General features: G+C 45.7%; 1 protein-coding gene across 5 annotated transcripts in view; it reads right to left on the bottom strand.

Moving 5' to 3' along the window:
* Nucleotides 1-24505, bottom strand: part of LOC106597860 (protein tyrosine phosphatase type IVA 3) — a 65845-nt gene that overhangs the window by 23216 nt on the left and 18124 nt on the right. For 2 of the 5 annotated variants that reach the window (XM_082959402.1, XM_082959406.1), the window contains exons 2-3: nucleotides 4167-4893; nucleotides 652-744 (exon numbers count right to left, since the gene is read on the bottom strand). In XM_082959402.1, coding sequence (XP_082815528.1) covers nucleotides 652-744; nucleotides 4167-4265 — 192 coding nt within the window. In that variant the 5' untranslated portion in view covers nucleotides 4266-4893. Of the gene's footprint in view, nucleotides 1-651; nucleotides 745-4166; nucleotides 4894-5962; nucleotides 6048-8847; nucleotides 9150-24505 lie in introns of those variants that run through there. The other 3 variants (XM_082959407.1, XM_082959400.1, XM_082959404.1) reach the window with 3 other exon arrangements.

The raw sequence follows: 24505 nt of genomic DNA, 5'->3' as shown, positions 1-24505 counted from the left end.
CAATGGACCAGTTCAGATAGCAGTAGACTAGTCTCAATGGACCAGTTCAGATAGCAGTAGACTAGTCTCAATGGACCAGTTCAGGTAGCAGTAGACTAGTCTCAATGGACCAGTTCAGGTAGCAGTAGACTAGTCTCAATGGACCAGTTCAGATAGCAGTAGACTAGTCTCAATGGACCAGTTCAGATAGCAGTAGACTAGTCTCAATGGACCAGTTCAGATAGCAGTAGACTAGTCTCAATGGACCAGTTCAGATAGCAGTAGACTAGTCTCAATGGACCAGTTCAGATAGCAGTAGACTAGTCTCAATGGACCAGTTCAGATAGCAGTAGACTAGTCTCAATGGACCAGTTCAGGTAGCAGCAGGCTGCGTTTCACCTCATTTTGTACCTACTGAACACCACCAGGGTCGTATTCATTAAGGCACAGCGTACCAAAACTTTTGGCACCGTAGCAAAACGTCTTGCAACAGAAAAAAAAAGAGAAGCTTTTCTCATTTGACAAATTCAGGTAGGTCCCCCTTCGTTTCAGCCTGTTTTGCTTCCGATTGGTTCCTAGTGAATAGGACCCTAGTGAGAGAGTGTAGAGAAGAGAGATCCTGTGTGTGTGTGTGTGTGTGTGTGTGTGTGTGTGTGTGTGTGTGTGTCTCACCATGACTGTGATGCCATCCTTCTCCAGAGGTGTCTTGTCGTAGGTGACCTCACACACCCGCACCACTGTTGTTGCACCATATTGCTTCAGGTCCTAGGAAAGGAAGGGAAACCATTCAAACCACATTTCTGGGAATTAACATCTTGATAAAGATCTGTCTGACATTTCTCTTTAGAGTGTGCTTGATAGAAATCTGTGTTGCTGCCATCTACATTCTGTCCATGGAACTTGATAGAAATCTGTGTTGCTGCCATCTACATTCTGTCCATGGAACTTGATAGAAATCTGTGTTGCTGCCATCTACATTCTGTCCATGGAACTTGATATAAATCAATCAATATAATACCAATCAGACCGAGTGGGATTAAGTTTTCCCTAGACGCTGATCTAGCGTCAGTTCTGGGTTTTCCCTGAGAGACACTGTGTTCTTAGAAACAAGTTTTCAGGATTAGCCAATCACAGATTTCCATCGTCACCTAATTTAAATATTATTCCATTGGTTGTGACATTTCCATTTTCACCTAACATGAATATTCATTAAGCTTAGCCCTGGGCTAAGAGCATGCAGTGTGAACCCGGAGGGGTAATCTGATTTTAGATCAGTTACCTAGGTGCCACTTCTAACTCAGCAGGATTAGACGACCGAGAGCCAGACCAGTCTGGAAGATTCCTCTCTGTCTCACCTCGATGAAGGTGAATAGAGTGGTGTTAGTGGTGTTGTGTGGAAGGTTCCTCTCTGTCTCACCTCGATGAAGGTGATTAGAGTGGTGTTAGTGGTGTTGTGTGGAAGGTTCTCTGTCTCACCTCGATGAAGGTGATTAGAGTGGTGTTAGTGGTGTTGTGTGGAAGGTTCTCTGTCTCACCTCGATGAAGGTGATTAGAGTGGTGTTAGTGGTGTTGTGTGGAAGGTTCCTCTCTGTCTCACCTCGATGAAGGTGATTAGAGTGGTGTTAGTGGTGTTGTGTGGAAGGTTCCTCTCTGTCTCACCTCGATGAAGGTGATTAGAGTGGTGTTGTGTGGAAGGTTCTCTGTCTCACCTCGATGAAGGTGATTAGAGTGGTGTTGGTGGTGTTGTGTGGAAGGTTCCTCTCTGTCTCACCTCGATGAAGGTGATTAGAGTGGTGTTAGTGGTGTTGTGTGGAAGGTTCCTCTCTGTCTCACCTCGATGAAGGTGATTAGAGTGGTGTTAGTGGTGTTGTGTGGAAGGTTCCTCTCTGTCTCACCTCGATGAAGGTGATTAGAGTGGTGTTAGTGGTGTTGTGTGGAAGGTTCCTCTCTGTCTCACCTCGATGAAGGTGATTAGAGTGGTGTTAGTGGTGTTGTGTGGAAGGTTCCTCTCTGTCTCACCTCGATGAAGGTGATTAGAGTGGTGTTAGTGGTGTTGTGTGGAAGGTTCTCTGTCTCACCTCGATGAAGGTGATTAGAGTGGTGTTGGTGGTGTTGTGTGGAAGGTTCCTCTCTGTCTCACCTCGATGAAGGTGATTAGAGTGGTGTTAGTGGTGTTGTGTGGAAGGTTCTCTGTCTCACCTCGATGAAGGTGATTAGAGTGGTGTTAGTGGTGTTGTGTGGAAGGTTCCTCTCTGTCTCACCTCGATGAAGGTGATTAGAGTGGTGTTAGTGGTGTTGTGTGGAAGGTTCCTCTCTGTCTCACCTCGATGAAGGTGATTAGAGTGGTGTTAGTGGTGTTGTGTGGAAGGTTCCTCTCTGTCTCACCTCGATGAAGGTGATTAGAGTGGTGTTAGTGGTGTTGTGTGGAAGGTTCCTCTCTGTCTCACCTCGATGAAGGTGATTAGAGTGGTGTTGTGTGGAAGGTTCCTCTCTGTCTCACCTCGATGAAGGTGATTAGAGTGGTGTTAGTGGTGTTGTGTGGAAGGTTCCTCTCTGTCTCACCTCGATGAAGGTGATTAGAGTGGTGTTAGTGGTGTTGTGTGGAAGGTTCCTCTCTGTCTCACCTCGATGAAGGTGATTAGAGTGGTGTTAGTGGTGTTGTGTGGAAGGTTCCTCTCTGTCTCACCTCGATGAAGGTGAATAGAGTGGTGTTAGTGGTGTTGTGTGGAAGGTTCTCTGTCTCACCTCGATGAAGGTGATTAGAGTGGTGTTAGTGGTGTTGTGTGGAAGGTTCCTCTCTGTCTCACCTCGATGAAGGTGATTAGAGTGGTGTTAGTGGTGTTGTGTGGAAGGTTCCTCTCTGTCTCACCTCGATGAAGGTGTCGAGGGTGGCGTTGGTGGGGTTGTGTGGAAGGTTCCTCTCTGTCTCACCTCGATGAAGGTGATTAGAGTGGTGTTAGTGGTGTTGTGTGGAAGGTTCTCTGTCTCACCTCGATGAAGGTGATTAGAGTGGTGTTAGTGGAAGGTTCTCTGTCTCACCTCGATGAAGGTGATTAGAGTGGTGTTAGTGGTGTTGTGTGGAAGGTTCCTCTCTGTCTCACCTCAATGAAGGTGAATAGAGTGGTGTTAGTGGTGTTGTGTGGAAGGTTCTCTGTCTCACCTCGATGAAGGTGATTAGAGTGGTGTTAGTGGTGTTGTGTGGAAGGTTCCTCTCTGTCTCACCTCGATGAAGGTGATTAGAGTGGTGTTAGTGGTGTTGTGTGGAAGGTTCCTCTCTGTCTCACCTCGATGAAGGTGATTAGAGTGGTGTTAGTGGTGTTGTGTGGAAGGTTCTCTGTCTCACCTCAATGAAGGTGAATAGAGTGGTGTTAGTGGTGTTGTGTGGAAGGTTCCTCTCTGTCTCACCTCGATGAAGGTGATTAGAGTGGTGTTGTGTGGAAGGTTCTCTGTCTCACCTCGATGAAGGTGATTAGAGTGGTGTTAGTGGTGTTGTGTGGAAGGTTCCTCTCTGTCTCACCTCGATGAAGGTGATTAGAGTGGTGTTAGTGGTGTTGTGTGGAAGGTTCTCTGTCTCACCTCGATGAAGGTGATTAGAGTGGTGTTAGTGGTGTTGTGTGGAAGGTTCCTCTCTGTCTCACCTCGATGAAGGTGATTAGAGTGGTGTTAGTGGTGTTGTGTGGAAGGTTCTCTGTCTCACCTCGATGAAGGTGATTAGAGTGGTGTTGGTGGTGTTGTGTGGAAGGTTCCTCTCTGTCTCACCTCGATGAAGGTGATTAGAGTGGTGTTAGTGGTGTTGTGTGGAAGGTTCCTCTCTGTCTCACCTCGATGAAGGTGATTAGAGTGGTGTTAGTGGTGTTGTGTGGAAGGTTCCTCTCTGTCTCACCTCGATGAAGGTGATTAGAGTGGTGTTAGTGGTGTTGTGTGGAAGGTTCCTCTCTGTCTCACCTCGATGAAGGTGATTAGAGTGGTGTTAGTGGTGTTGTGTGGAAGGTTCTCTGTCTCACCTCGATGAAGGTGATTAGAGTGGTGTTAGTGGTGTTGTGTGGAAGGTTCCTCTCTGTCTCACCTCGATGAAGGTGATTAGAGTGGTGTTAGTGGTGTTGTGTGGAAGGTTCCTCTCTGTCTCACCTCGATGAAGGTGATTAGAGTGGTGTTAGTGGTGTTGTGTGGAAGGTTCTCTGTCTCACCTCGATGAAGGTGTCGAGGGTGGCGTTGGTGGGGTTGTGTGTGATGAGGAACCTCATGTTCTTGTAGCAGACCTCAACGGGGGGAGCTGGACGGTTCATTCTGGACACACTGAGGATCCCACTCTCAGGAGAAGACGCCACGACGTCGACCCAGACCCAGGGGCCCGCACCCACCCTGACAGAGGAGTACCCAGCCCACTAGCTACAGTACACTGTCCTGACACAGCAGGCAGGAAGCCAGGCAGGAAGCCAAGCAGGCAGGTCACACCTGCTAGTCTCTCTGAGGCTGAGGAACAAACCCCAGCAACAACACCCCACCTCAGGAGGACTTTACAAGGTCCTCTCAAGTCTCTCCTGTCCAGGGTGTCTTGGGGTGCTGGAAATAGAGTGGGGTTTGGAGAGGGTGAAGAGTAAGGTGCCGGGGGGGGGGGTGAAGAGGTAGCTGTCCGTTAGCTTACGCTGCCCTTGGCCCCCGACACTCACTACCCCATCTGGTGAGTTAGTGGGCCTGCCGTCCGACGGTCAGTCTACAGTCAGTGTGGGGGTGGCTGGGTCTGGGTGGAGAGGGCGACCTGGCTGTGGGCATTCAGGGATGGGAGGTGCAGCAGGGCAGCAGGGCCATCCTCCCCCGGGGGGCCTGGGCTCAAGCGCTGAGATGTTGGGCGTGGCAGTAGTCACCGCTCCCCTGCAAGAACTCCATCAACGACTGGCCGGCTTGAGTGCAGCGCTGCATAGACATAGGGGAGAGAGAGAGAGTCAGCGGGACTAACAGTCAAACTACACACACACACACACACACACACTTAGTTGGGGAGAGAAAGTCTACCTATTCTCTATTATCCCTAGTCAGTCAGTTCAGGACATCATTTCCTGTTTTGATCAAGCTGGGCTGAAGAGCGTTTGGTAAACTTTTATTCTATCAAACTTCACACACAGGGTAAGGAGGGGACACAGACAGATAAAAGACGGTACAGTCAGTCAGTCTGTCAGTCAGACAGACAGTCAGTCAGTCAGACACACACAGGGTAAGGAGGGGACACAGACAGATAAAAGACGGTACAGTCAGTCAGTCTGTCAGTCAGACAGACAGTCAGTCAGTCAGACACACACAGGGTAAGGAGAGGACACAGACAGATAAAAGACGGTACAGTCAGTCAGTCTGTCAGTCAGACAGACAGTCAGTCAGTCAGACACACACAGGGTAAGGAGAGGACACAGACAGATAAAAGACGGTACAGTCAGTCAGTCTGTCAGTCAGACAGACAGTCAGTCAGTCAGTCAGACACACACAGGGTAAGGAGGGGACACAGACAGATAAAAGACGGTACAGTCAGTCAGTCTGTCAGTCAGACAGACAGTCAGTCAGTCAGACACACACAGGGTAAGGAGAGGACACAGACAGATAAAAGACGGTACAGTCAGTCAGTCAGTCAGTCAGACAGACAGTCAGACACACACAGGGTAAGGAGAGGACCCAGACAGATAAAAGACGGTACAGTCAGTCAGTCAGTCAGTCAGTCAGACACACACAGGGTAAGGAGAGGACACAGACAGATAAAAGACAGGCCTAGACAGGGCCTAAAACTAACTTGTTTGTATACCAGCCACTGTGGCAGGTAGATACAAAGAAAATCTACCAGCCAATCAGATTTTTTACCAGCCCAAATATTTTTTTTGTACCATAAAGAACCACAAAAAAACTGATGTGCATGCTTAGCAATGTTTCTAAAACAAGAAATGTATTACTAGTAAGAAGTTATTAGATAAAAAATGTTTAGCTGCCCTTTTAAGGTTACCTTGGTAACAGGGCCACTCAAGTCATCACCTGTGCCTGTGAGTGTGTCACTAGTAGAGAGCCAACGATGTCTCTTTTTGCTAGAAGTGGGAGGAAACTCAAACATTGAAAAGGTAACCTAGCTTGTGAACAAAACAATGTAAATAAACAAGAAATGACTGTAGGAGACTTGAGTAAATTAGACCAACTTTTATGCCTGTGCCCATTGCTTCTAAAAACAAATATTTCAGCCCTCACAGCCCCCAGACAGGCAGTGTTGCTGCCTGATATCTGAATCCTAATGTTATAGCTTCTTTGTGCATTAACTACTGCAGCTTTTATTTAGCTAGAAATCACTCTAACTTGGGCTCATGCTTGACTATTTTGATGAAATACCCACACTGTAGAGCCTGGAGTACTGCCACGCACTAACGTAGCTGGTGAATTACACATTCTTACCCGCCAACACCAAAATCTACCCACGTTCGCCAGGTGGCGGGTGTTCATTTTAGGCCCTGGGCCTAGGTGAGGATAACTGATACCCTAGAACTGTCAACTCCACAAATACCACACACAGCCCCGTACGTTAACCACACACAGCCCCGTACGTTAACCACACACAGCCCCGTACGTTAACCACACACAGCCCCGTACGTTAACCACACACAGCCCCGTACGTTAACCACACACAGCCCCGTACGTTAACCACACACAGCCCCGTACGTTAACCACACACAGCCCCGTACGTTAACCACACACAGCCCCATACGTTAAATACACACAGCAGCATGTGTTAAACGTACTGCATACTTCGAGATCATAGGACACAAATGGAAAACACAGCACTGTAGGGACACTTCTCCGGTTATTTCTCCTATTTCAGCACTGTAGGGACACTTCTCCGGTTATTTCTCCTATTTCAGCACTGTAGGGACACTTCTCCGGTTATTTCTCCTATTTCAGCACTGTAGGGACACTTCTCCAGTTATTTCTCCTACTTCAGCGCTGTAGGGACACTTCTCCAGTTATTTCTCCTACTTCAGCGCTGTAGGGACACTTCTCCAGTTAGTTCTCCTACTTCAGCGCTGTAGGGACACTTCTCCAGTTAGTTCTCCTACTTTAGCGCTGTAGGGACACTTCTCCAGTTATTTCTCCTACTTCAGCGCTGTAGGGAGACTTCTCCAGTTATTTCTCCTACTTCAGCGCTGTAGGGAGACTTCTCCAGTTATTTCTCCTACTTCAGCGCTGTAGGGACACTTCTCCAGTTATTTCTCCTACTTCAGCGCTGTAGGGACACTTCTCCAGTTATTTCTCCTATTTCAGCGCTGTAGGGAGACTTCTCCAGTTATTTCTCCTACTTCAGCGCTGTAGGGACACTTCTCCAGTTATTTCTCCTACTTCAGCGCTGTAGGGACACTTCTCCAGTTATTTCTCCTATTTCAGCGCTGTAGGGACACTTCTCCAGTTATTTCTCCTACTTCAGCGCTGTAGGGACACTTCTCCAGTTATTTCTCCTATTTCAGCACTGTAGGGACACTTCTCCAGTTAGTTCTCCTACTTCAGCGCTGTAGGGAGACTTCTCCAGGTATTTCTCCTACTTCAGCACTGTAGGGAGACTTCTCCAGTTATTTCTCCTACTTCAGTGCTGTAGGGACACTTCTCCAGTTATTTCTCCTACTTCAGCGCTGTAGGGACACTTCTCCAGTTATTTCTACAGTTAGACCACAATTCACAATCTTGATCAGGATGATACTAGTAGTGTTGTTTTACCTGCAGAGACATACTGTAACCTAGTAGTGTTGTTTTACCTGTAGAGACATACTGTAACCTAGTAGTGTTGTTTTACCTGCAGAGACATACTGTAACCTAGTAGTGTTGTTTTACCTGCAGAGACATACTGTAACCTAGTAGTGTTGTTTTACCTGCAGAGACATACTGTAACCTAGTAGTGTTGTTTTACCTGCAGAGACATACTGTAACCTAGTAGTGTTGTTTTCCCTGTAGAGACATACTGTAACCTAGTAGTGTTGTTTTACCTGTAGAGACATACTGTAACCTAGTAGTGTTGTTTTACCTGTAGAGACATACTGTAACCTAGTAGTGTTGTTTTACCTGTAGAGACATACTGTAACCTAGTAGTGTTGTTTTACCTGCAGAGACATACTGTAACCTAGTAGTGTTGTTTTACCTGTAGAGACATACTGTAACCTAGTAGTGTTGTTTTACCTGCAGAGACATACTGTAACCTAGTAGTGTTGTTTTACCTGCAGAGACATACTGTAACCTAGTAGTGTTGTTTTACCTGCAGAGACATACTGTAACCTAGTAGTGTTGTTTTACCTGTAGAGACATACTGTAACCTAGTAGTGTTGTTTTACCTGTAGAGACATACTGTAACCTAGTAGTGTTGTTTTCCCTGCAGAGACATACTGTAACCTAGTAGTGTTGTTTTCCCTGCAGAGACATACTGTAACCTAGTAGTGTTGTTTTACCTGTAGAGACATACTGTAACCTAGTAGTGTTGTTTTCCCTGTAGAGACATACTGTAACCTAGTAGTGTTGTTTTACCTGTAGAGACATACTGTAACCTAGTAGTGTAGTGTAGCCTGTCGTAATGTTATAGGTTGTAGCCTACCGTTTAAATGTAATAAGGATGAGGTTGCTGCCTAATTGAGGTAAAGCGGACACACTGACAGTAATTCGACACCCTCTATGGGGGCTTCAGCTTTACAGTTATTATTACGCTATCTCCTTACCAAAATAACTTCCCTCACTACCTCCTTCAAACTGAACACATAGTAGCCAACTGTGAAGTAGAAAATACAACTGTTGAAGTCAACTGTATGTGAAAGTAAAAGTCCAGAGTAAAACTACCACTCAGAGAAGCCAGCGTATTGTACTGCTCACCTGAGCCAACTTCTTTGACAAGAAAACATCCTCAAACAGACAAGAAGAGAAACAACAAGCAGTCTTCTTTAGATTCCTTCCTCATTTCATTCCTCTGTCACCACCAGTTTGATCAAGCTCATCAAAACCCAGGTCCTCCAAGGAATCTCTCCAACCTGTTACTATGCAGAGCTTCCCCTTCACACACCGAGTGTCGATCCACACTGCACAGACCCGTGAGAAAGCTTATAGTAATCTAGGCAAATAAATCTTCACTACGCCGCTCCTCCTGCGGTGCCTCCCCCAGGCTCTCTCATCTCTGTTCTGAACCAGTCCAGGCTGCCCAGGTTTGTCATATGACACTGACAGCACTCAACTGCTAATGTCACAAACAAATGAGAGTTAACCCATAACCTAGAAACCTAACCAACGTCACTATATTTAACAGTCACCCCCAGGAGTCAGAACAACCCATAACCTAGAAACCTAACCAACTTCACTATATTTAACAGTCACCCCCAGGAGTCAGAACAACCCATAACCTAGAAACCTAACCAACTTCACTATATTTAACAGTCACCCCCAGGAGTCAGAACAACCCATAACCTAGAAACCTAACCAACGTCACTATATTTAACAGTCACCCCCAGGAGTCAGAACAACCCATAACCTAGAAACCTAACCAACTTCACTATATTTAACAGTCACCCCCAGGAGTCAGAACAACCCATAACCTAGAAACCTAACCAACTTCACTATATTTAACAGTCACCCCCAGGAGTCAGAACAACCCATAACCTAGAAACCTAACCAACTTCACTATATTTAACAGTCACCCCCAGGAGTCAGAACAACCCATAACCTAGAAACCTAACCAACGTCACTATATTTAACAGTCACCCCCAGGAGTCAGAACAACCCATAACCTAGAAACCTAACCAACTTCACTATATTTAACAGTCACCCCCAGGAGTCAGAACAACCCATAACCTAGAAACCTAACCAACTTCACTATATTTAACAGTCACCCCCAGGAGTCAGAACAACCCATAACCTAGAAACCTAACCAACTTCACTATATTTAACAGTCACCCCCAGGAGTCAGAACAACCCATAACCTAGAAACCTAACCAACTTCACTATATTTAACAGTCACCCCCAGGAGTCAGAACAACCCATAACCTAGAAACCTAACCAACTTCACTATATTTAACAGTCACCCCCAGGAGTCAGAACAACCCATAACCTAGAAACCTAACCAACTTCACTATATTTAACAGTCACCCCCAGGAGTCAGAACAACCCATAACCTAGAAACCTAACCAACTTCACTATATTTAACAGTCACCCCCAGGAGTCAGAACAACCCATAACCTAGAAACCTAACCAACTTCACTATATTTAACAGTCACCCCCAGGAGTCAGAACAACCCATAACCTAGAAACCTAACCAACGTCACTATATTTAACAGTCACCCCCAGGAGTCAGAACAACCCATAACCTAGAAACCTAACCAACTTCACTATATTTAACAGTCACCCCCAGGAGTCAGAACAACCCATAACCTAGAAACCTAACCAACGTCACTATATTTAACAGTCACCCCCAGGAGTCAGAACAACCCATAACCTAGAAACCTAACCAACTTCACTATATTTAACAGTCACCCCCAGGAGTCAGAACAACCCATAACCTAGAAACCTAACCAACTTCACTATATTTAACAGTCACCCCCAGGAGTCAGAACAACCCATAACCTAGAAACCTAACCAACTTCACTATATTTAACAGTCACCCCCAGGAGTCAGAACAACCCATAACCTAGAAACCTAACCAACTTCACTATATTTAACAGTCACCCCCAGGAGTCAGAACAACCCATAACCTAGAAACCTAACCAACGTCACTATATTTAACAGTCACCCCCAGGAGTCAGAACAACCCATAACCTAGAAACCTAACCAACTTCACTATATTTAACAGTCACCCCCAGGAGTCAGAACAACCCATAACCTAGAAACCTAACCAACTTCACTATATTTAACAGTCACCCCCAGGAGTCAGAACAACCCATAACCTAGAAACCTAACCAACTTCACTATATTTAACAGTCACCCCCAGGAGTCAGAACAACCCATAACCTAGAAACCTAACCAACTTCACTATATTTAACAGTCACCCCCAGGAGTCAGAACAACCCATAACCTAGAAACCTAACCAACTTCACTATATTTAACAGTCACCCCCAGGAGTCAGAACAACCCATAACCTAGAAACCTAACCAACTTCACTATATTTAACAGTCACCCCCAGGAGTCAGAACAACCCATAACCTAGAAACCTAACCAACGTCACTATATTTAACAGTCACCCCCAGGAGTCAGAACAACCCATAACCTAGAAACCTAACCAACGTCACTATATTTAACAGTCACCCCCAGGAGTCAGAACAACCCATAACCTAGAAACCTAACCAACTTCACTATATTTAACAGTCACCCCCAGGAGTCAGAACAACCCATAACCTAGAAACCTAACCAACTTCACTATATTTAACAGTCACCCCCAGGAGTCAGAACAACCCATAACCTAGAAACCTAACCAACTTCACTATATTTAACAGTCACCCCCAGGAGTCAGAACAACCCATAACCTAGAAACCTAACCAACTTCACTATATTTAACAGTCACCCCCAGGAGTCAGAACAACCCATAACCTAGAAACCTAACCAACTTCACTATATTTAACAGTCACCCCCAGGAGTCAGAACAACCCATAACCTAGAAACCTAACCAACTTCACTATATTTAACAGTCACCCCCAGGAGTCAGAACAACCCATAACCTAGAAACCTAACCAACTTCACTATATTTAACAGTCACCCCCAGGAGTCAGAACAACCCATAACCTAGAAACCTAACCAACTTCACTATATTTAACAGTCACCCCCAGGAGTCAGAACAACCCATAACCTAGAAACCTAACCAACTTCACTATATTTAACAGTCACCCCCAGGAGTCAGAACAACCCATAACCTAGAAACCTAACCAACGTCACTATATTTAACAGTCACCCCCAGGAGTCAGAACAACCCATAACCTAGAAACCTAACCAACTTCACTATATTTAACAGTCACCCCCAGGAGTCAGAACAACCCATAACCTAGAAACCTAACCAACTTCACTATATTTAACAGTCACCCCCAGGAGTCAGAACAACCCATAACCTAGAAACCTAACCAACGTCACTATATTTAACAGTCACCCCCAGGAGTCAGAACAACCCATAACCTAGAAACCTAACCAACTTCACTATATTTAACAGTCACCCCCAGGAGTCAGAACAACCCATAACCTAGAAACCTAACCAACTTCACTATATTTAACAGTCACCCCCAGGAGTCAGAACAACCCATAACCTAGAAACCTAACCAACTTCACTATATTTAACAGTCACCCCCAGGAGTCAGAACAACCCATAACCTAGAAACCTAACCAACTTCACTATATTTAACAGTCACCCCCAGGAGTCAGAACAACCCATAACCTAGAAACCTAACCAACTTCACTATATTTAACAGTCACCCCCAGGAGTCAGAACAACCCATAACCTAGAAACCTAACCAACTTCACTATATTTAACAGTCACCCCCAGGAGTCAGAACAACCCATAACCTAGAAACCTAACCAACTTCACTATATTTAACAGTCACCCCCAGGAGTCAGAACAACCCATAACCTAGAAACCTAACCAACTTCACTATATTTAACAGTCACCCCCAGGAGTCAGAACAACCCATAACCTAGAAACCTAACCAACGTCACTATATTTAACAGTCACCCCCAGGAGTCAGAACAACCCATAACCTAGAAACCTAACCAACTTCACTATATTTAACAGTCACCCCCAGGAGTCAGAACAACCCATAACCTAGAAACCTAACCAACTTCACTATATTTAACAGTCACCCCCAGGAGTCAGAACAACCCATAACCTAGAAACCTAACCAACTTCACTATATTTAACAGTCACCCCCAGGAGTCAGAACAACCCATAACCTAGAAACCTAACCAACTTCACTATATTTAACAGTCACCCCCAGGAGTCAGAACAACCCATAACCTAGAAACCTAACCAACTTCACTATATTTAACAGTCACCCCCAGGAGTCAGAACAACCCATAAACCTAACCAACTTCACTCTGTTCTCTCTCATTTCCCTTAACTGCTAGTATACAGAAACATGTACCACCATCTACTCTGTTCTCTCCCATTTCCCTTAACTGCTAATACACAGAAACATGTACCACCATCTACTCTGTTCTCTCCCATTTCCCTTAACTGCTAATACACAGAAACATGTACCACCATCTTCTCTGTTCTCTCCCATTTCCCTTAACTGCTAGTACACAGAAACATGTACCACCATCTACTCTGTTCTCTCCCATTTCCCTTAACTGCTAGTATACAGAAACATGTACCACCATCTACTCTGCTCTCTCTCATTTCCCTTAACTGCTAGTACACAGAAACATGTACCACCATCTACTCTGCTCTCTCTCCTTTCCCTTAACTGCTAGTATACAGAAACATGTACCACCATCTACTCTGCTCTCTCTCCTTTCCCTTAACTGCTAGTATACAGAAACATGTACCACCATCTACTCTGCTCTCTCTCCTTTCCCTTAACTGCTAGTACACAGAAACATGTACCACCATCTATTCTGCTCTCTCTCCTTTCCCTTAACTGCTAGTATACAGAAAGATAATGTACCACCATCTACTCTGTTCTCTCCCATTTCCCTTAACTGCTAGTATACAGAAACATGTACCAGCATGGAACATCTCTCTTCAGCTGTCAATCAAACCCATAGTGGAGCTAGCTAGCTGACAGAAAACTGTGGCGGCTGAACAAAGGGGCTTGACGGGCTATTTCTGTGTAGCAGCCAGCACGCCAGCCAAGGACTTTAATGGAGCCCACAGGTCAGCCATTCCTATAAGAGCATTAACTGTGGATATAGTCCCAAATGGCACCCTACTCCCTATCGGGTCTGGTCAAAAGTAGTGCACTATATAGGGAATGGGGTGCCATTTGGGACTCAACCAGTGTGACTGTGGGTCAGGTGGGGAATGAAAGGACTACAGCTACTGACTGGCTCAATAACATCACACATGAGTCAGACTTCTATCTGCAGCTATGAAGCAGTGTTATTGATGGCCTGTTTCACTGTCACTGCTGCAGAGTGTGTGAGGGGAGCTGAGCGGTCGGAAATCCCGCTCGTCGCTCACGGGCGCCGACGCTCCACATCCTTTCTAACCGCTCCGCTAGAAAACGCTCCTCGCTCACAGGAAATAAAAAAAATAAAACAATTTAACCAACACCCATCTATTTTTGTGACTACCTGGACCTACCGTTTGGTTTTGAAGTATTGAAACCAAACCATATAATTTCAATGTAAATCATTTAAACATGTAAAAGGTGACTAAGAAGCGCTGGTCATTTGAAACAGGCTGTGTGTCGTATTAAACACCATATAAACACTGTAAATAGGTCAGTAGCCAGACAAGTGGCCTAAGACAGAACAATGTATTATTTAAGCTACATTATTAGACTATTATTACAAGGCTATAGCCTACAAATAAATCCATTGTGGAACATTAGTGAGGGTGACACACTAGGCTGGTAGAGAGGCAGAGACATGGAGCACTCAGCATTTAAACAACATTTAGTTGGATTAAATCATTATAGTCTAGAAATTGCACATATAGGCTGTGACTTAGAATTAAATACAAATGAAACAAAGAATGCCTTATAAGGCTCAATCTACAGTGCCTTTGAATAGATGTTTTGAAACTGTAGTACTTTATGGAGTAAGTACCCCATCATGCATTTAGGTAAGGTGATTTTTCAGATTCTACAATGATTCTTTAGTTGTGGACATTACATCACACTCCCTCTCCTGCTCTTGGTCCTCTTCATCTCTATAAGTCACCTTGATTTAACACCTGTGTGTTTTATCAGTTTCATAATGAAAATATTTACTGAACTCCATGACAGTAGCTAAAGCAAGGGGCTATAGCAGCACACAAGTAGGCTACAAATGCATGCTGGGCCAGGCATGCCCTGAGCTGGTGAAGTGAGCGTTACTGAGCGATATTGGAGCGGGTGAAAGGCCGACGCTCCAGCCTTTGGGAAAGTTGCTCCGTGCGCCAGTTAAATTGGGCATGCTCCGCTCCTCTCTCCAGCTCTACTCACATACTCTGCATTGCCGCTGTTACAACTCCCTGCTCCACCTCTTAGGATTTTTATCAGACTTTAGGTGTGTTATTTGTCACGAATACTCCAGACTGTTGGAGTACTACTAACAATAGTCCTTGGCTCAAGCTAGCTAGCTACATCACCAGTATACCATGGTCCAGTCCAGGATCAGACTAGCTAGCTACATCACCAGTATACCATGGTCCAGTCCAGGATCAGGCTAGCTAGCTACATCACCAGTATACCATGGTCCAGTCCAGGATCAGGCTAGCTAGCTACATCACCAGTATACCATGGTCCAGTCCAGGATCAGGCTAGCTAGCTACATCACCAGTATACCATGGTCCAGTCCAGGATCAGGCTAGCTAGCTACATCACCAGTATACCATGGTCCAGTCCAGGATCAGGCTAGCTAGCTACATCACCAGTATACCATGGTCCAGTCCAGGATCAGGCTAGCTAGCTACATCACCAGTATACCATGGTCCAGTCCAGGATCAGGCTAGCTTGCTACATCACCAGTATACCATGGTCCAGTCCAGGATCAGGCTAGCTAGCTACATCACCAGTATACCATGGTCCAGTCCAGGATCAGACTAGCTAGCTACATCACCAGTATACCATGGTCCAGTCCAGGATCAGACTAGCTAGCTACATCACCAGTATACCATGGTCCAGTCCAGGATCAGGCTAGCTAGCTACACCACCAGTATACCATGGTCCAGTCCAGGATCAGACTAGCTAGCTACATCACCAGTATACCATGGTCCAGTCCAGGATCAGACTAGCTAGCTACATCACCAGTATACCATGGTCCAGTCCAGGATCAGACTAGCTAGCTACATCACCGGTATACCATGCTCCAGTCCAGGATCAGACTAGCTAGCTACATCACCAGTATACCATGGTCCAGTCCAGGATCAGACTAGCTAGCTACATCACCGGTATACCATGCTCCAGTCCAGGATCAGACTAGCTAGCTACATCACCAGTATACCATGGTCCAGTCCAGGATCAGACTAGCTAGCTACATCACCAGTATACCATGGTCCAGTCCAGGATCAGACTAGCTAGCTACATCACCAGTATACCATGGTCCAGTCCAGGATCAGACTAGCTAGCTACATCACCAGTATACCATGCTCCAGTCCAGGATCAGGCTAGCTAGCTACATCACCGGTATACCATGCTCCAGTCCAGGATGACTGTTCTAATAACAGCCTTACTGTAGCCTAGCCAGACACCACTCCTTTATCTAATGTTGTTATGTGTCCATTCTGGTCTCACCTGAACACAGCAGCCTATAATATATATCAGGGCTGTTGTTGTTCTAAATAGGAGGGAGATTTACAGGGCCTCCTGTGGAGTAAAACCATTTCAGCCTATCAAGAGGTAGGATGCCCTGCTGAGTAGCTCAAACTGGACCAAAGGTTGCTTACCAAATAGCACCCTATCCACTATGACGGCCCTGGTCAAAAGTAGTGCACTATAAAGGGAATAGGGTGTCATTTGGGATGTACCCATGTCTGAGCCTTGCCAGAGGACCAGATATCATGTATATGATTACTCATATGGAGTCACACACACACAGACTCTCATCGGCCCAAACATCACAGTGACGTGCTCACAAACCCCAAACACCACAGTGACACTCTCACCAGCCCAAACACAAGACCCAAACCTAAGACCTTAGAGACCAGCTAGATGTTTGTAGCAGGGGACCAAGCTATGGTCCTTCCTCCTTTGAGGAGCAGGTACACAGAGTTTTAAACCCAGAGTGCCGAGCAGCCAATGCTTCAGGAGATGCAGACCAAACAGACCAGACCTGGATTTGAGGTTTGGGAAGTCAGTTGGTTGGTTTGTAAGTCTTCAGCTTCCATTAAAACTAGCACTTGATAACTGACTAAATGAATCAGGATACTATAGACACAGCAACACATTGCAGACAACAGAACAACAATTCCTCATAGCCTAACTTATCTCTCTCCACAATGGCTTATCTCTCCACTCTCCTTAATGGCTTCTCACCCGTACACACAGTCTAATCCTTCATACACAGGGCCAGTGTGTTACAAAACTAGACTGAACAGCGCTGTCTCTGGATTGGCCTAAATATAGTGGCCAATGATCCTGGAGGAGGGCAAGCCTTTTCTGTTTGTTGTTGCTTTTATACTTGGGTTATGAAGTCATGCCGTGGCTCAGTAAAGGATGTAGCTTGGCCAAGCTTATTAGCTACTATATTGACTGTCAACCACAACAAGCTGGGATTAAAAACCAATTAAGCTTAGCAGTTTGAGGGCTCAAATTGACCTCAGGGTTGACTTAGTAAACACAAGATTTATCATAAAGAGCTATTCAGGCCTAGGTGTTGTAGGTCCACTACTTTAGAGTCAGTGATGAACAACTCATACAGCAGTATGGGGCAGATATCCACAACAACTAGAGTGCTCGGTGGTGAGGCTAAACTTCTCCGCTGGTGTTGTCACGCAGACTGACTAGATGACTGGTAAACATGTTCACACGGTATCCTAGCAGCCAGGCCACAGAGGCCAGAGCATCATTCTGAGAAGTCTTCAGAAGGCTTGGGCTGGCCTCTGAGGACGTTAATTGGATGATTATGTGGCTGGAATGGACGATCACATGACTACACTGGGTAGACAACAGAGATCACAGAGAGCATAACAGGTCAATCAATCAAATGTATTTATAAAGCCCATTTTACATCAGCCGATGTCACAAAGTGCTGTACAGAAACCCAGCCTAAAACCCCAAACAGCAAGCAATGCAGGTGTAGAAGCACGGTGCCTAGGAAAAACTCCCTAGAAAGGCCAGAACCTAGGAAGAAACCTAGAGAGGAACCAGGCTATGAGGGGTGGCCAGTCCTCTTCTGGCTGTGCCGGGTGGAGATTATAACAGAACATGGCCAAGATGTTCAAATGTTCATAAATGACCAGCAGGGTCAAATAATAATAATCACAGTAGTTGTCGAGGGTGCAACAGGTCAGCACCTCAGGAGTAAATGTCAGTTGGCTTTTCATAGCCGATCATTCAGAGTTAGAGACATTAGCTTCGTTTAGAGATAGGGAGTCAAACACTGATGACTTGTTGTAAACAACATGAAAGACATTGAGTGACATGATGTTACTGTATTGATACAGCTCATGATGCAGGCTATACGCTAGGGACCCCTAGTTCTAATGATCAGTCTCTACATTCATCACCGTGGTGAAGGAAGTAACTAGGTTTGGGAATTGCCAGGGACCTCACGATCACAATACGGAGGTGCTGATTCTATATGGATTGCAATTCGATACTGAGATTTTATTCAGATTCATGCTCACTATACAGTACCAGTCAAAGGTTTGGACACACCTACTCATTCAAGTGTTTTTCTTTATTTTTACTATTTTCTACATTGTAGAATAATAATACATGGAATCATGTAGTAACCAAAATATATTTTATATTTGGGATTCTTCAAAGTAGCCACCCTTTGCCTTGATGACAGCTTTGCACTCTCTCGGCATTATCTCAACCATTTTGTTATTCTATTACAGACACCTAAATGCATACTTTTAAATGATATAATGTGAGCTAAACATACAAAAACAATGCTAGAGGCGTCACTACAGACCCTGGTTCAGCGGTCTAAGGCTCTGCATCTCAGTGCTAGAGGCGTCACTACAGACCCTGGTTCAGCGGTCTAAGGCACTGCATCTCAGTGCTAGAGGCGTCACTACAGACCCTGGTTCAGCGGTCTAAGGCTCTGCATCTCAGTGCTAGAGGCGTCACTACAGACCCTGGTTCAGCGGTCTAAGGCTCTGCATCTCAGTGCTAGAGGCGTCACTACAGACCCTGGTTCAGCGGTCTAAGGCTCTGCATCTCAGTGCTAGAGGCGTCACTACAGACCCTGGCTCAGCGGTCTAAGGCTCTGCATCTCAGTGCTAGAGGCGTCACTACAGACCCTGGTTCAGCGGTCTAAGGCTCTGCATCTCAGTGCTAGAGGCGTCACTACAGACCCTGGTTCAGCGGTCTAAGGCTCTGCATCTCAGTGCTAGAGGCGTCACTACAGACCCTGGTTCAGCGGTCTAAGGCTCTGCATCTCAGTGCTAGAGGCGTCACTACAGACCCTGGTTCAGCGGTCTAAGACACTGCATCTCAGTGCTAGAGGCGTCACTACAGACCCTGGTTCAGCGGTCTAAGGCTCTGCATCTCAGTGCTAGAGGCGTCACTACAGACCCTGGTTGGATTCCAGGGTGTATCATAACCGGCCGTGATTGGGAGTCCCATATGGCGGCGCACAATTGGCCCAGCGTCGATCGGGTTTGGCAGGGGTAGGCCGTCATTGTAAATGAGAATTTGTTCTTAACTGACTTGCCTAGTTAAATAAAGGTAAATAAAAAAAGTAGTGTTACTATATAGAGAATAGTGTCCCCATAGGGCTCTGGTCAAAAGTAGTGTACTATATAGGGAACAGGGTCCCCATAGGGCTCTGGTCAAAAGTAGTGTACTATATAGGGAACAGGGTCCCCATAGGGCTCTGGTCAAATGTAGTGCACTATATAGGGAATAGGGTCCCCATAGGGCTCTGGTCAAAAGTAGTGCACTATATAGGGAATAGGGTCCCCATAGGGCTCTGGTCAAAAGTAGTGCACTATATAGGGAATAGGGGCCACATAGGGCTCTGGTCAAAAGTAGTGCACTATATAGGAAATAGGGTGCAATTTGGGACGTACACAAGGTATCAAAGTTGATAGTTGGGTTGGAATTGTGTAGCAGTCTGTCGGCACTACAGGCGTTTCCCCAGGTAGGTCAAGCCTTGGTAAGAACAGAACAGGTCTGCTGCGTTTGACAGGATGGGAGATGTGTGTTGGACACGAGCATTGTTGTGACACTACACTCCAGAGTGTCTTCACAGTGAGTACTGTAGTCAGGGCCCTCGCAGACACCTGCTGTCTATATTTAACACCACCAGCTGTTATCTAATAAATTTAGCCTGGGCTGGCTGCAACCAAGAGTAGCCAGGCAACGTTGGATAACTCAGGGAGCTAGCTGGGGTGTCCCCTCCTCTGGTCCAAAAACAAAGTCAAACAGGAAGAAGATTGCAGATTTAAAAAGACACTGAACATAAAACGGAGCAGCATTGATACGTTTCAGAGGAGGCCATTTTAGATTCCGTCTGGCGTCCTTGTGATGGGAGCGTCTTCTGGAGTACACTACTACACCTTGTTATGTCATTATATTTGGTTGTTAATAAGGTCGATGCACTGCACATATATCGCTCCATTTGTTACACTATAACTCTGAACATTTAGGCTGGACTACACGTCTAGGGTAATGAATGGTACAAGCCTTGGAATAGCTACATTAGGCTGGACTACACGTCTAGGGTAATGAATGGTACAAGACATGGAATAGCTACATTAGGCTGGACTACACGTCTAGGGTAATGAATGGTACAAGACATGGAATAGCTACATTAGGCTAGACTACACGTCTAGGGTAATGAATGGTACAAGACTTGGAATAGCTACATTAGGCTGGACTACACGTCTAGGGTAATGAATGGTACAAGACATGGAATAGCTACATTAGGCTGGACTACACATCTAGGGTAATGAATGGTACAAGACTTGGAATATCTACATTAGGCTGGACTACACGTCTAGGGTAATGAATGGTACAAGACATGGACAGCCCTTTCAAGTGGTCATGGGAGTGCATTGCGCAACTGTAAAGGTCAAACTGACAAAAACAAACACAAAGATGCACCCTGGGATACCCTGCACCCTGGGATACCCTATGCCCTGGGATACCCCGCACCCTGGGATACCCCGCACCCTGGGATACCCTGCACTCTGGGATACCCTGTGGCACCCTGGGATACCCTGTGGCACCCTGGGATACCCTGTGGCACCCTGGGATACCCTGTGGCACCCTGGGATACCCTGTGGCACCCTGGGATACCCTGTGGAACCCTGGGATACCCTGTGGCACCCTGGGATACCCTGTGGCACGTATCCCTGGGGCACCCTGGGATACCCTGGGGCACCCTGGGATACCCTGCACCCTGGGATACCCTACACCCTGGTGTAGCTGGGATACCCTGCACCCTGGGATACCCTGCACCCTGGGATACCCTGTGGCACCCTGGGATACCCTGTGGCACGTATCCCTGGGGCACCCCGGGATACCCTGCACCCCGGGATACCCTGGGATACCCTACACCCTGGGATACCCTACACCCCGGGATACCCTGCACCCTGGGATACCCTGCACCCTGGGATACCCTGCACCCTGGGATACCCTGCACCCTGGGATACCCTACACCCTGGTGTAGCTGGGATACCCTGCACCCTGGGATACCCTGCACCCTGGGATACCCTGCACCCTGGGACACCCTGCACCCTGGGATACCCTGCACCCTGGGATACCCTGCACCCTGGGATAGCCTGCACCCTGGGATAGCCTGCACCCTGGAGAAGGCGAAGCCTGGAAGACAACGGTGTTACACAACATCTGGGCAACCTAGCTTTGGGTGGAAAGGTTATATACGCCACAGCAGTACCATTTACATCAATGGGCATGCCTGATTTGTGGTATCAAAAAAATACATCTATATATATATTTTGGAGAGCCTCATTTCAAACCGGGGGCTTCCTGAATGTGCCAACACAAAGGCAACATACATATGCAATGTTAACTAGGCCTGCTCTCGTTCAATTAGACTGGGGGCCGTCCTCATTTATTTGATCAGTCACGACGAACCCATAAGGAACCACTTTGCTCACCAATTAGATATGTGCTTTCTCTCTCCGTGCATAAAGTATCTCTTTGATTGCCAGGTTCTCTGACTACAGGGTTAAATCAAGCCCTGTAAGAAATATTATGTAACCTTGGTTCTTAGAAAGTCAGAGGAAACCTCTCCATTAGAAACTTCTCTGTTAGAAAGGCACGGGTTATCCAAGGTCAAATTGCACAATTACTGTAAAACCACAGAGCAAAAGACTAGAAGGACAGGGACTGTTATATTGGTAGGTCATTGTTTCATACAGAGAGAGAGTCCTGAGACTGATATATCCCAACATGATAAATACTGTGATAGTGATTTAGTAAACTACTGGCAAAGCAAAACCTCCTTTTGAGATGAAGGGCTATTCTTGACCTCATCGGAATCCTTTCTTGGACGTCAGAAATCAAGGTCAAGTGCATGTATAAACAGCCAGCCTGTCAGACCCCAAGGAGTCAGAGATCTCTGTCACTATAGTGACTCCTAAAGGGATAGTCCAGCTGGTATGCATCCTGCCAGGTCACTCCCCTGCAGACACATGTGATCATACATACCCCCCAAAATCCTGGCTCTTTTTAGATTTAACATCAAATCATTAATAATGTTTACATACCGTTTTACTCATTTCATATGTAGATACTGGATTCAGTCAATGCCACTCTGACATTTGCTCGTCCTAATATTTATCTATTTCTTAATTCCATTCTTTTATTTTTAGATGTGGGTGTATTGTTGTGAACTGTTAGATACTACTGCACTGTTGGAGCTAAGAACACCAGCATTTCGCTACACCCGCAATAACGTCGGCTAAATATGTGTATGTGACCAATAAAATGTGATTTGATTGTACCCCACGCACTATTGCTACCCTCTTGGCCAGGTCTCCCTTGTAAAAGAGGTCTTCTGACCTTAATGGGACTTCCTGGTTGGATAAAGGTTAAATAAATACGTTTTTAAAAACCCACCCAGGGTTACCTGAAGACATGTGTACACAGCGTAACCTTGGAATCACCTCAGTGAGTGCGGTCATCAAATATCTAGCTAATGCGTTCAGCTGAGCGGACTAGATGAACTGCTCTGTATGGAAAGTGGACGTAAGTATGAGTAATATAATCACTGTGATAACATGAGCTCATCCTTTTTCCCCCTTGGTTGGCTCACAAGGTCAGAGGAGGCAACCAATCAGAGAGATTCATTATCTTTATGACATCATCACTGTTGTTATTGCTGCCAATAGGCCCTCTCCACCTGAGTGTGGCTTCTGCAAGCCTCAGCGAGCAACTACAGTCTGGTAAAAAGTAGGCCTACAAGGCATCTGGCTATGGGGACTTGTGTGTGTCGTACACATCTATAAAAAAAGGCCATCGGGGATAGGATGGATTTTTCCCGGAAAGCTCCGTGCTTGATGTGGCTTCTACACAAAACCCCACTCCAATACTGTTTTCTCTTAGAGCGGGGAGTCCTGCGGAGAACATACCAGCTTCCAAAAATAGGATGAATGTTGTTTTTTTTCCAACAGAGCCCACTCCAAAGGCCAATGTCAGCCAGAGTGGCACACTGGTTAATTTAGCTGAACTAAGGGTAACCCACAAGAAAGCTGCACTCTCATGTAGAGAAACAGGAACAGGCTGTCAGATAGCTCTACTATCTCTGCGCTGTCTGATGTACTTGCTTAACTCTGAGCCTGTCACAGATCTATGGTTTAGTCATGGGGTAGGCTACGTCCCAAATGGCACTCTATTCCCTACAGTGGCCTACTTTTGACCAGAGACGTTAAAAGTAACGTCTCTGGTCAAACACACAAAACAGGTCAAAAGTTTTAGAACACCTACTCCTTCAAGGGTTTTTCTTTCATTTATACTATTTTCTACATTGTAGAATAAAAGTGAAGACATCACAACTATGAAATAACATATGGAATCATGTAGTAACCAACATATATGGAATCATGTAGTAACCAAAAAAGTGCTAAAGAAATCTAAATATATTTTATATTTGAGACTCTTCAAATAGCCACATTTTGCCTTGATGACAGCTTTGCACACTCTTGGCATTCTCTCAACCAGCTTAATGAGGTAGTCACCTGAAATGCATTTAAAATGAATAGGTGTGCCTTCTTAAAAGTAAATTTGTGGAATTTCTTTCCTTCTTAATGCGTTAGAGCCAATCGGTTGTGTTGTGACAAGGTATACAGAATATAGTAGAGGTCGACTGATTAATCAGAATGGCCGATTAATTAGGGCCGATTTCAAGTTTTCAGAACAATCAGTAATCGGCATTTTTGGACACCGATCATGGCCGATTACGTTGCAGTCCACGAGGAGACTGCGTGGCAGACTGACTACCTGTTACGCAAGTGCAGCAAGGAGCCAAGGTAAGGTGCTAGCTAGCATTAAACTTATCTTATAAAAACAATCAATCTTAACATAATCACTAGTTAACTACACATGGTTGATGATATTACTAGTTTATCTAGCTTGTCCTGCGCTGCATAAAATCGATGCGGTGCCTGTTCATTTATCATTGAATCATAGCCTACTTCGCCAAACGGGTGATTTAACAAGCGCATTCGCGAATAAAGCACTGTCGTTGCACCAATGTGTACCTAACCATAAACATCAACGCC

The sequence above is a fragment of the Salmo salar genome, chromosome 02 (assembly GCF_965601325.2).
Source record: "Salmo salar chromosome 02, fSalSal1, whole genome shotgun sequence".
NCBI classification, from domain to species: Eukaryota; Metazoa; Chordata; class Actinopteri; order Salmoniformes; family Salmonidae; genus Salmo; species Salmo salar.
This window is presented reverse-complemented; position numbering and strand designations above follow the sequence as displayed.